We start from the raw sequence: 13011 nt of genomic DNA, 5'->3' as shown, positions 1-13011 counted from the left end.
TTTTTAGTTCTTCACTATTACTATAAACACATATTAAACAAATCTATATGCATTCAAATATTTAACAAATATCTAGAAGTCTCCAGTCATATGCATTTTATGGATTGTTAGTAGCCTACTTTTTTTTTTCTAGACCCACCCTGAATCACACTTAGTCTCCAAAAGTTACATGTCCATATGCTATAATACAGACAATTCCTAAAGTGTTGGCTGTGTGTTGAACGATCATTAAAATAGAGTCTTCTCTTGGAAATCCCACCCAGGATCAGCGTGGATTTAACCACTTCATTACAGGAGACCGGGCAGCATTCTCCTTCACGAGTCCTTCTCTCACAGCATTGCCATCTCCAGATGCCATGTCGTGCTCTGAAATGAGAAGGAATACAAATCATGTCCAAATGTTTATAACTTCAAGATCAAGTATGGTTTTGTCTTATTTTTGTATTACAATGGATTTACAATGAAATCTTTAATAGATTCCAAGAGTCTATGCTGTGTTCACCTGCTCTCTATCAGTTAGCACCTCCTTGAATTACTTCTCTTCATTCTCCTATTATCACCTGACATTATTCTATATATGCATTTGTCTTTGTTTCCCTGTATTATCTCACTCCACCACTAGAGTATCAGCTCCATGAAGGCAGGGACTTTGTTTTGTCCACTGTTGCAACAGTGCCTGGAACATAATAGGCACTTAATAAATACTTTCGGAATGAGCAAATGCTGTAAGTATAGATCTCTAAGTAAGATTCTCATACTATCTGATATGGAAGAGGAATTAGCTTATCGATGTGGCTCCAGAATGCAGAAGGCAGACCAAAGGGCAGAACTTTTATAAAGATAGTTCTTGCTCTACATAAAAGTTTGTAATATTTAGAGTTTTTTAAATGAAAATTTCTGCTTCTAAGAAAAATGAGGTGTGTTTGCTTTAGCAGTGCAGTGCACATTCTGCTATATGAAGATTAGCACGGCCCAGCAGTTAAATGAATGTATGTAAATTCATGAAACTCAGTAAATCTTACCACTACCCCGCACCCACCCCCGCCCCGAAAAAAAAAAAAGCTGCTTGTGAATTCCCAGTCTTGGAAAGGTAGAGAGCTCACTACTAAACAACAACAACAACAAATGAAGAAGGGAAACCAGGAAGTCCATTTGCCAAGAATGTTGTGACCAACAGGTAGAAAGTTAGAGAAGACAACCTCATGCAATCAAGGTATGAAAGCCACCTCCGAGGTCCCTGTGCTGAGGAACCTTGGTGCCATTTACAAAGGCTTTGCAGAGGTGATATAAAGCCCAAGATAGGACAGAGGCCCCAAGCCCCCTCCTGTAAACAGTAGCACTTGAAGCCCAGGAAGTCCCACGTGGACAATGCAAAACTGAACGGAAGGGCTCCTGGGCAGCCTTCCCACGAGGTCTTTAGGATATTCTGTGCTCCATCCTCAACCTGACTAAGGTTTACCGAGGTTACACTAATAGTCATCCTTAGTTGCACCTTTAGCTCAGGAAAGGCAACACCTTAGGTCAGAAAATGCTTTTTCCATAAATTTCTAATAAAAATCTTGATACCTAATCTGGGTACAGAAATATTTTTTGTGTAACCCTTAATGTAACTTTCATCCAGCAAAATACAGTTGACCTTGAACAACGCTGGTGTTAGGGATGCCAACCCCCATGCAGTAGAAAACCCACCTACTGTTATACCTGCCCCCAAACAAAGGAATTGGTAAATGACTCACCCAAGGGCAGGAAGCTGAAACGGTTTGGATAGAATCAGGACTCAAACCCTAGTTCTTTGACTCCACGGATTGTGATCTCTAATCGAAAACAAACTGTTCCCCACACTTAGTTAATCTAAAGATCTGTAACATGAAAATACAGGTACTATGTTTATTGGGGAAAAAAATGTGCATAAACGTGGATCCACACAGTTCAAATCCATGTTGTTCAAGGGTCAAGTGTATCTGTTTCCAAGGCATCTACACAGTGGTCAAGATTTTTGCAGAATCTGCAAGCAAACGAGAGAGGGTGACAGGCCCGAGGGAAAGAGACTGCACAAGGGTCCAGAGGAGCAGAGGGTGTGCTCCTGCGTGTGCAGCAGGAAGGATGGAGGTGAGACAACAGAGTTCCATCACTGAGGAATATTCCAGAGGAGCTCGAGAGCCCCCCAGACCTTCATCCCAAACAGCAACAAAGATTCACCAGGGATTTAATTCTCTCTTGGTGGGAAAGATTCAGGTGCAATCTTAAACGAGTGAAGAGGCATTCTAAAGTTGCTCCTTCAATGTTCTTTGTAGCCTACGGTTTTAAGAAAGCAAAATAAGACAAAAGAAGCTGCAAGTGTTTGAGGCAGCTAGCTGTGCTGAGGTAATAGGTTTCCCTGTACTAAAGACAATCAAACCATTCAAAAAATTCCTCATTTCAGAAAGTAGATTGGTGGTTGCTAGGGGTTGAAGAGTGGGAGTAACTGCTTGATGGGTACTGGTTTTATTTGGAGCTGAGACAAGTGTTCTGGAACTAGATAGAGGTGGTGGCTTCCCAACACTGTGAATATACCAAATGCCACTGAATTGTTCACTTTAAAAAGGTTAATTTTATGTTAGGTGAATTTCACCTCAACAAAAAATTTTTTCCAAACTTAAAATTCAATTTTCTTCCATTTTGCTTTTCAAGAACTATAGGGACAAGTCATAAGTATTTATAATGTTAATACTGATCTCAATATCCGGATCAAGTATTCATGTAGATATTCACCTAATAGGTTAAAAACAGGTTTTCAATTTAAATTAGTGTTTAAGGGCATAGCCATACTTAAAAATAATAATTAACTGAAAAACACAGTATTTCCCCTTTATCTTGATGTACTTAACTGAACCCACATGTAAGAAGGAGGTAAATCTGGGAAATAAGCACATTTATCAATATTTCAAATCTTATTTAATTTGAAGTGCAAAGAACCAGAAACAAAAACTGAAATAGATTTGGACTGTCAACTATTTGTATCTGAGGGGGGAAAGTATACAGTTTGTTGACACTAGCAGTTGCTCTGGCTACATGTTATTTTAAACATGTAGCTACTTCCAATTTAATAAAGCTTTACTGTACTAACAATTCAACAAGATAACCAAATAGGTTAATAGCATAGTCTTATAGGCTGTATTTCTCACATTCTAACAACCTGTGTAAGAAATACATAAGCACTAACAAGCAGTATGTGAATATTACACACTTTCATTCAAAGGTTTAGCGATGATTCCCAAATTTTAATCATAGATACTATCTCTTATTCTCTCCAAAATCCACAAAAAGGCATGCTTGGAATTATTCCATTTAAACACTTCCATTTGGTTTAAAAAAAGAAATGTTTTATATTTTCTATGTTGGCTCTTAAGCCTTATCCAATAAATTCCTCAGAGTACTCTTTCTATGTGAAGTTGGGAGAGAAGCAGCTTTGTCTAGTATGTATGTAAAACAGATCACTGAAGAATTTAAACAACTTTGTATATCTCGGTTATTTTTTATTACATGTTTTTCTGTAATCAATCATATTTATCCTCCATATAAACTGGGTAAACTTTACAAAAATTATATAATCTTCAAAATTATTAATGAGGTTTCTTTGAAAAAAAGCAACAAATTTCAACAACCTCCCACCTTTCTCTTAAGTAAAATAAAAGAAACTAAATCATTTAAACCAACCTCTTATTCTACTCATCCATATTTTTTCTTATTCAAACTGAAAATGAGGCTATGTTTCAATGTTTATACAGGAATCAATTCTTACCTGTGTGAGAAACAAATCTCTGGTTGGCAGCCTTGGCTACTGAATATTGGAAGGGAAACTTCAGACATTTGCCGGTCACCCTGTCACATATGCCCGACTGACAGCTGCAGGTCTGTTTGCATTCCATCCCGAAGGTGCCATACGGGCAGTCTAAGGATAAAGGGAAGGTTGAGAGAGGGAGCTGCTTGTTGTACATAAGCGTCCATCCTCACAGCCCGTGTGCACAGCCTCAGGAATTGAACAAACCTCATGAATACTGACTATCAGATAAAACCCAATTCTCCAAAAATCCCAGGCTTTGAAACCTGAAACTTTGTCACAAATGTGAAATCACACACTAAGACCAGATAATGGATGCCTCACTTGTAGTGTCTTGCTGTGAAGTTTAACTGAAGACAGATACACGTAACCAATATCCTTGAACCAGTCTTAATTCTGTCTACTTTCTGCTTAGATACCAAAAGACAAGGTCTCATGGGCTACCTCTGTGACAGCTCAGGGAAGGTGGGCAATTGAACAGACATGTGCATCAGTTCCTCACAGAATTTAAGAGATATGATGCTGTATTTGAATCCCCTGTAATCACAGACAATTTACTGTTGTAAAGGTACAGGAAAGGGTTTAAACTAACCAGGGGCTAAGAGGGCGATCATCCTAGCTCTTCACGAAGTGGCTAAACCTCAATCTGCTCCAACTCTTATCAACTTCCTTATCTAACAAAATGGCGGTACAAATGTACCTAACTCCTCCACATGTTAAGAGGATTCACTACTAAAACCCTCTGCAGAGCTAAGATCCAATATGCTAAATGACAAGAAAGCTGAGAATATATTCATATACTTAACCAAATCTGGAAGCTTTTAGAGCTTCGATGTTTTCATACTTAGGCTAAAACATACTATATTGAGAAAAAGAGAACAAACTCATTTAGTAAAAATGCATGGGTTTTATGATGTAAATAGCATCTCAATAGACTAGCTAGCCTTGAACAGCCAAGCAGAATATTTATTCTCATGGCATAAGAATATCCTTGTAAATGTACAATCACACATGGGTGAAGAAACAAGCTGTGAGGCATCTAAGCCTTTAGCAATCTAATATTCCACAGAATGATCAAGATAGATATTAATGAAATATATTTTCTAAAGAGATTTAGGACTGCTGTACTCTGCATCCTTCAGATTAGAGAAGCACCTGGTTTTAAACATTGGCCTCTCTGTTGGGAAGAATAGTTCTTAAAAGGGATCCTGAAAAAAGTCTCTGGCAGAAAAGCACACAGCATTGGGATCTGACTGTGTCTCCAGTGACATTGAAAACTAAAACTTTAGCCAAATTTTCAGTTATGCTTCTATTGTATCCCTCAATGTACTGAATAATGCTGGGCAGATAGTAGGTGTTCAATAAATATTGTTATCTGGGCAACGCGACGCCAAACATCTGAATATTTTAAAAACATCCAGATATGCGGCTAAAGTATACAGTTTTCATAGGGGTGTTCTTTTAAAAAAAAAAAAAAGCTAAAGTAGAGAGTTTGCCTATAGCAAAATATAATGTATGTAACTGCTGAGGTTCACACAGCCTCACTATTTCCAGCAGAGAGTAAATGTTCAAAACCAGACTCACTTGCAATCTGAAGGATGTCCAAGAGCTATCCTAAACAGCTTTTAAAAATATATCTTATTAACAGCTACCTCAATCATTCAGTGAATATTGGAGTGCTAAAGACTCCAGATGCCTTACAGCTTGTTTCTTTAACCATATGTAATTGGACATTTACAATCACACATAGAGTCAATTTTTATGCCAAGAGAAAAAGCAATCCACAGCATATACTTGTTATATCATAAGTATGATTGTGTTAACCACTTCCTCCCTAACTTCCCTATGTGAAGTACTTTTTTCTTGGCTGATAAGCCCTATAATTTACAGAAAATAGAGATCCTACTCAGCTGAAAGAAATGTATGTGAATGTCCACCAGAGAAAATGTCTCCTCACTATTCTACCTTTTATTGGTTATAAACAAAAATAAGCTAAGGAAAAAATAAAATTCTCCTAAAAGTTCAAGCATTTATTCCCTAACCTTTAGTATGTTTTGTGGCCTAAAAGTTAATTGATTTATAAAATATTTTTCTAAAAGAATTAATGGGATTAGCTCAATACTGGATGATTATCATTCATAAAAGCTTACAGTTGTATTAAACACATAAAATAAGAATTATTTAGAAACTTCTCAGTCCCTTTCATTTTAAAAGCTTCTTTATAGCTGATTCACTTTGTTGTACAGCAGAAACTAACACAGCATTGTAAAGTAATTATACTCCAATAAAGATGTATAAAAAATAAAAGCTTCTTGGTACTGTAAAACTAATGAATGGGGTTATAACATATGTGTTGAATCTTAATAATAGTTCTTAACATGAGATCATGAGGTATCCATACACAGAGTATTTTAAAATCACCATTCTTTCGTTTCTAAACATGTTAAACATTGTAAACTACAGTCACTAAGTTTGAAATAAATTCTACAAATGTTTAACTACATTGTTTAGCTATAATTTCAACCTAATAAAGTTTTTCTTTAAGTCTGTAAGAGTGCGAACCTCTTTCTTTACAGAGTTCCAATTTTAGTTTTTCTTTAGGTGTTATTTTTCCTGGTCTTACACTCATTTTTCTAGATGACCAAAATCTTTTATAGAGTGGAATGAGGTTTGTTTTATACTTCAGGGTATCTTCCTCCAAGAATGTGAGTCATTTTGCTAGATGACTTAAGCTGCCCTATTTCACAAAGTGCATTAGTGTTCATCAGAAATATTTGATCTTGAGAGGTGCCCTCCATCCCGTGGACCCTTTTAAGATCAAAGAATCACTAAACCGCAGGGCTAGCCACCACTCCAAGAGGTTATCCAGTGCAGACCTCTGTAATCACTGACTGCAGAAGAGAGGACACCTAAACCATCCATAACAGATTACCTGTCAAGTTCCTGAAGTTTTCCAGAAAAGGAGGCAACACAGTCTTCAATCAGAACTTGAAAAAAAAATCTCCTAGGCATAATGAGTGAAATGCTGTATTCCTTTCTGGACTTTCTTGCACACTGGGTTCAGTTGCAATTTGCAGAGTTATCTTTCTCTCTCTCTATGACAGCATCAGTGTGGGACCTGGTCCCTAACCCACCTGCATTTTCCCTCTGCATTTTGAGAAAAGGCTCCTCATCTCTCACGCTGGCTAAAAGCCCTCAGTGTGCCCTGGGCGGGGAGAAGAAAGGGGTCACTCTTTACCTTTGCAGATACCAAACTCGTCACCAAAATCATCCTCCTCACTGTAAAACTGACACCTCAGCCCGGGGCCACACTTCACGCCATCCATGCCTGAGACCGTGCGGTAGCAAGTTTCTCCCAGCCCAGCGGCGCACACCCGGCAGCAGCCACAGTCGTCCAGCACCGTCCTCTTACAGCGCAGGCTGCTTTTGCACTCGTTAGTGTCACAACGCTCCGGGCAATCGACCGCGTACTTGGTGCTCCAGGCCGCCGCCAGGTGCGCGGGGACCAGGAGCGTGGCCAGCAGCAGGAGGCTCTTCATGTTTCCCGCGGCGGCTCGGGCTCCGCTTCCCGCGGCGGGGTCTTTGCTGGCGGGAAGAAGCCGTCCAAAGTGGTAGCTGAGCCTCTGCCTACACGTTTATGAGTTTTATACACTGGGTTGCCCGCATGCTTCCCCGTCATCAATTTCCTCAACCCAGCAGCCGCGCTGTCCTCCTGCCAGGCTCTCTTGTTTTAGTTTATGAAATCCAGGATGAAGGCTGGATTAACACGCTGCTGCCATCCAGGAATTGAAAAGCCCGAGCTGATGTCATCTGTTATGTTTAGATGGTTGTTTTGCATGAGGACTAAAACACTCGCTCACATCCGTCTCAAGGGCTCAAGGACGTCTGTTAAGGGGGAATAAAGAAGGCTGCACACCCTCCTCCAGGACAGGAATTGTTCGGACACCAGCACATCAGTTGGGGCATAGCTTTGTCTACGAGCCTCTGCAGTCATGAGGAAAATTATATCGACATGAATCATCAGGACCGAAGAAGCTCCTTTAAAAAAAATAAATAAACATTTGGTATTTCCTTTCAATAAATAGCTATGAGATCATTTGGAAGAAGAAAGGGTTATGGTGGGCCTTTTCAATACTTAGAAGAAAGAAAATATTTTGAAAGGGATTTTTTAAAAGACCCTCTCTTCCTTCCTCTCACCCCTCATCCAATGTTATTTCTAAAACAATTCACATGGCATATATCTCAGTTTATCATGGATGTAGCTATATTTCTAGTAAGATGTGGAACTGCTGCTGAGAATTTCCTTTAAAATCAATACAAAACCCACAAAAGTGGTAAGATGCTGCTGACACTGTTTCTGGCTTACTCAGTTCTGGAAAAATTTATCAGTTGGACTTGTCCTGACCCAAAACTCACTGGGGAGAAGGCTCATCCATCACCAAGTCTGCCTGTCCAATGATTGAGCCCATTCGGAGCCCTTCCTCTCACCTCCTGGCATCGATCAGAACGCTCACGAAAAACCGCCAAACAAGGCAGGCAGCCCAAGGAAACAAATGAGCCAGCAGGCAAATCAGACCGTGGCCCAGAGAGGCAAGTCACAGGGAAGGGAAAACATGACCCATCAGGAAACAAGGTCTTCAAGCTATGGAGGGTCACAGGGCCTAGGTCCCACTGGGGAAGACAGAGCAGTCCTCTTAATATAGTAACTGGATCTAGGCCTCATTAAGCAAGGTTTGTGGGGCAGAAGGAGCAAGTTTGAAACAGAGAGGGGAGTTCTTACACTAGCTACATGTTGGAGTCCAAGCCCCACCACCTATGAAAATAGACATATTCCCACTGTCGTCTAGTAAATATACAACCAACGAAGTTGATAGCTCTTGGTCAGTCACAAGTTAGCGATGGGCAAGCCACAGGGCTTCTCTCAGCCTCTGCTTCCCTTTGGAGAACTGACAGTATTAGGCTAGCTGATCTCTAAAGTTCTTGTCCCTTCTAGAAGATGAGGTCGAGTTCATTGGATGTGACTTGATGATTAGCCTTCAAATGTGCAATTTTAGGAGGATGGAGGGAATGGAAACCGAACTGCAGGGAATTGAGGAGATGGGAAGTGAAGGCAAGCAACTTAGCCTCCAAATTTCCCAAACTTTTCATGACAATCCAATTTAAAATATTCTATCTTCATCTCCCCAGAAGCAAACAGCACACTCTGATTCATTGTTTTCAATAGCAGCTATCATCCACTGAGTGCATGGTATGTACCAAGCACTGTTCCAAAGCATTTTACACGTATTAACTCACTTGATCCTCACCCAACCTTGTGAAGTAGGTATTGTTCTCATACCCATTTTACGAATGAGGAACATGTGTCAGAAAGAGGTTAAATAATTTGTCCAAGATCCCCAAAATGTCAGAGGATGAACTTGAACCATGTCAGTCTCATGTCAAAGCCACACACTCTATTGCCTATTACAACATAATCATGCTTCCATGGCCAATGTTCTGATGGCCTAGTTCACAATTTAGGCTGACCCTGGGAAAGGTTTCTTGTTCAAACTTTGCTGAACCCAACTTTCTGAGGAGAGTGGTTAATTGGAATAGTGGTCAATAATAACACCTAACTATTATAGAAAGCTTAGGAGGTACTAGACACCATGCTAAGCACTTTATGTGGATTACCATACTTTCAAAACAACCTCAAGAGCTAGGTACTGTTCTTATCCCCATCTTAGAGATGAGAAAACTGAGGACTAAAGGAGTTAAGCAACTTGTCCAAGGTCACAGAGTTAGCAAATGATAAAGCCAGGACTCCAACCCAAAGACAGACCATCTCCAGAGACTAGAATAAGGACTGCAAAATCAAAGGCATGCAGGTGACCCAGTTGGGTGAGGTGGTGAGCTACACAAGGTGTCGTGCAATAGGAAGGAGAGGATTTTGTCCACCTGAGAGTACACACCTTCTCTAAGGGAAGAAGCCACTCCGTAGGGCTGGCTGACTGCTACCATACAGGAATACGAGTGCACTGTGCCCAATCTTCTAATTTCTTCAAAGAGAAGCTAGAATCCAGACTTTTGAAAGTAATCTCCTAATTTTTAAATGTTGGCCATCATTTCATTCAAATTAGAAAACATTATCTGTGCCTTCATTTCTTTTAGACTGGATCCAGTCTGCACACTAGTTTGGGCTTGCTATAAATTTTGGATTCTCTCAGAGCTGGATCTGATCTCTGCTCTGCCACTTACTCCCTCAGGGAACTTAATTTAATGTCTCTAAGCCTCTATTTCCTCGTGGTGTACAATGGGGCCAATAATACCTTCTTAATAGGGTTATTGTTAAGATTGATAAGATACGGCATGGGAAGTGTCAGTCAAGCAATATGCATTCAATAATTGATGGCTACTCTTCATTTTAAAAATATAGTCACCTTAGAATTGGCAATGAATAAAGAAAAATAATAAATAAGTAAGTACCTTCTGATTTTTACAGGAATTTAAGGAAGAAACAATAAAGGCCTTTTTTGTGTTGTTTTTTTGTTTGTTTTATTTGCAGTACACGGGCCTCTCACTGTTGTGGCCTCTCCCATTGCAGAGCATGGGCTCCGGACACGCAGGCTCAGTGGCCATGGCTCACGGACCCAGCGGCTCCGCGGCATGTGGGATCCTCCCGGACCAGGGCACGAAACCGTGTCCCCTGCATCGGCAGGCAGACACTCAACCACTGCGCCACCAGGGAAGCCCCTAATAAAGGCCTTTGAATGTCAAAATCCCAAGTGTTAAGGGGAAGAAGAAGAGGAGCTTGTGGGCACCATCTTCTGCATTTCTCAAAATTGATAAGACCTCTGGTAAATGACAATGACATAGAGAGAAGATATAAGTTGAGGATACCAAGTCCACAGTAATAGTAAACCAAAACACAGTACACAGAGGGGTGAAGAAAATATGCTGAGCAGGGCTCATAAATGGTGGAACTATCTCAATACATAGTACCTAACAGCTCATTTTGGGGGCTCCTTCAATTCCTTCCAAGACCCAACAAAAACTGTTGGTCCCCGCACAGTCCCTAATGGATTTTTGTCTAGTTGTATTTTTATCTTTCCCAACTTTGAGCTTAGATCAACCTATCTTACAAAGAAAGCTAGCTATGACCACAAGGAGTTAGGAAATCAGAGCATGAGTAAACAAGCAGCCAACTTTAATCTGCACAGAAAAAAAAATGATGTGAAGGCAGAGCTGGTGATGATGAGGACTTGAGGTCCTCCTTGGCGGGCTTGCTTTGAGCTGGGACTGGCAAATCTCTAACCTGTTCTGTACATCGGTTGTCAGTGAGGCCAAGGGGGATCACATAAGCTTTCACATCTCTGCAAATGCAAGTTCAAGCTATGGTGGGTCAAACAGACCATCTCAGGATCCAAAGGACAACACGTGGCCTTCTACAGTGGGGGCCAGAGACACGATAAAACCACATAACAATACAACCCAGTTCACCTTGCACATTTAAAATATCATTGTAATTTTTTTTCTTAAACCTGATATTGTGCCAAGCAAGAAAATAAGCCTAGGTAATGTACACTGGTATTTTGTATTTCATTTTGCACATTATAATTGCTTGTAACCAAATATCAAGCATCTTTTCCAGATAGGTAAAATGGGAGAGGCTCTGAGAAGGTTCCAAACCCTCATGGTCAATTCAAATGGTACTATGCGTATTGTACCTTCCTCACAAATTTCTTTACCAGATAGGTTTGATTTCAATTGAATTACGAAGGCAGCCTTGAAGGTGAAAATTTCCAAGGGGCAAGCAGAGAAATTTAGGTGTATGAGACATTGCTTTTAGTTTAGTTTTAGTTTTTGCTTTTGGTACCATCTGAAAGTCTTCCTGCTTTGACACCAGCTGATGGCAATTTTGCATGTGTCCAGGACAAGGTCTAGCATATAATAAGAGCTTATACTTAATAAATATGTAAATATAATCAACTGTTTCCCAGAACCATTTTCAGAGAAAATGTGAGTTACAGTGGGCACCATTGTGTTCCCCAGGGCAAGCAAAGCGAGACCCAGGTTCTTGGACAGGTTGGAATGAGGTAGAAGTTTCAGAGACAACAGAAGCAGCTAAGGGTGGAGTGGGGTCTGAACAGAGACATTGGTCCCATCGTGTCAGCTCCTGCACAGCTAACCACCTTTGTCCTCTTGACCTTCCAGCCTTGGGTCTGGCAGCACCACATCCACCCTGAGAAGGAGTTCATGGAGCTCCTCATGGCCGATAGACGCTGATGAAATATATCTCTGCCAAACCGACTTTTACAGCAGTCACAGGTCAGCTGTCACAGGCCCTGGAAATAGCTTGCAGGAGTTCTAGAAACAGCCCTGCCACTACCAAACTATGTGACCTTAAGAAAGTCACCTTAAACCCCTCATCTCTCCTCTCTACCTCAGTAATGATGTAAGAAGACCAAAAGGGGCATCATGACTATTATTATGAAGAGTCTAAATTTCTAAAGGTTTGCTTCATTCCTTAAAAATGATCTTATGTCTTGGAGTAAACATTTTTCCAAAAGAAATATCTCTCCAGTTCTTTAAGTTTCAGTTCTTAATAAAGACAATTTTAATAGCAGAGAGGGATTTGATGTTACAGGAAATTTTCAAAAACTGTACATGCTCGGAAGAATAAAGAGAAGTGGACTTTTTAAATTTGGCTTCTTGCCTGCATGGGGTCCTCTGATTGTCTTAACAAGAAGGTCAAGGCTGTAGGCAGGTGGGGGACAATCACAGTTGCTCGCAGCAAACAGCCCTGTAAGAACCGTGAATGTGACAAAGTCTGAGAAGATAAGCACAGGACACCCACAGCATCTCTGACAAACCTTGACCCTGAATCTCTGGGCAGCCCCCAAAGGACTTTAACACCATATCCATAGCTCTGATTCCAGTGGAGTCCCCTGAGAAAGCAGCCACAGAATCTGGTTGTTTTTGTAACCTTGGCCAAATCTAGAAACTTCCACCGTGGGCTCAAACTGGCAGGAACTCTTTTAGAGTGAGAAAGTCTAGACTTGGGGACATGTGAAGAGCTCTCACTTCCCGGCTGCCTGTGTCTCCTCCTTACCCCGAGTCCTGGCAGGTGCTAATGTGAGGAGTCAGGCAAGTTTTGTTAACAGCTAGCTCTTTCTCAAATCAGGGTTCTGAGTCTATGAACCCATCTGCAA

General features: G+C 40.7%; 1 protein-coding gene across 2 annotated transcripts; it reads right to left on the bottom strand.

Annotated features, from left to right (window-relative positions):
- Nucleotides 1-265: 265 nt before the first annotated feature.
- On the bottom strand, nucleotides 266-7359 carry ESM1 (endothelial cell specific molecule 1; the record flags this gene model as incomplete). 2 transcript variants are annotated; one of them, XM_079702618.1, is made up of 3 exons in its annotated part: nucleotides 266-366; nucleotides 3782-3931; nucleotides 7059-7359. In XM_079702618.1, the coding sequence occupies 3 exons, from the start codon at nucleotides 7357-7359 to the stop codon at nucleotides 266-268; spliced, it is 552 nt and encodes a 183-aa protein (XP_079558744.1). The 2 variants fall into 2 exon arrangements, with proteins under 2 accessions (XP_079558744.1, XP_079558745.1); XM_079702619.1 differs by lacking the exon at nucleotides 3782-3931.
- Nucleotides 7360-13011: the final 5652 nt, after the last annotated feature.

This window comes from Hyperoodon ampullatus (genome assembly GCF_949752795.1).
Source record: "Hyperoodon ampullatus genome assembly, chromosome: 4".
NCBI lineage: Eukaryota > Metazoa > Chordata > Mammalia > Artiodactyla > Ziphiidae > Hyperoodon > Hyperoodon ampullatus.
The sequence above is the reverse complement of the archived record's forward strand: the minus strand, read 5'-3'. Positions and strand labels throughout refer to the sequence as shown.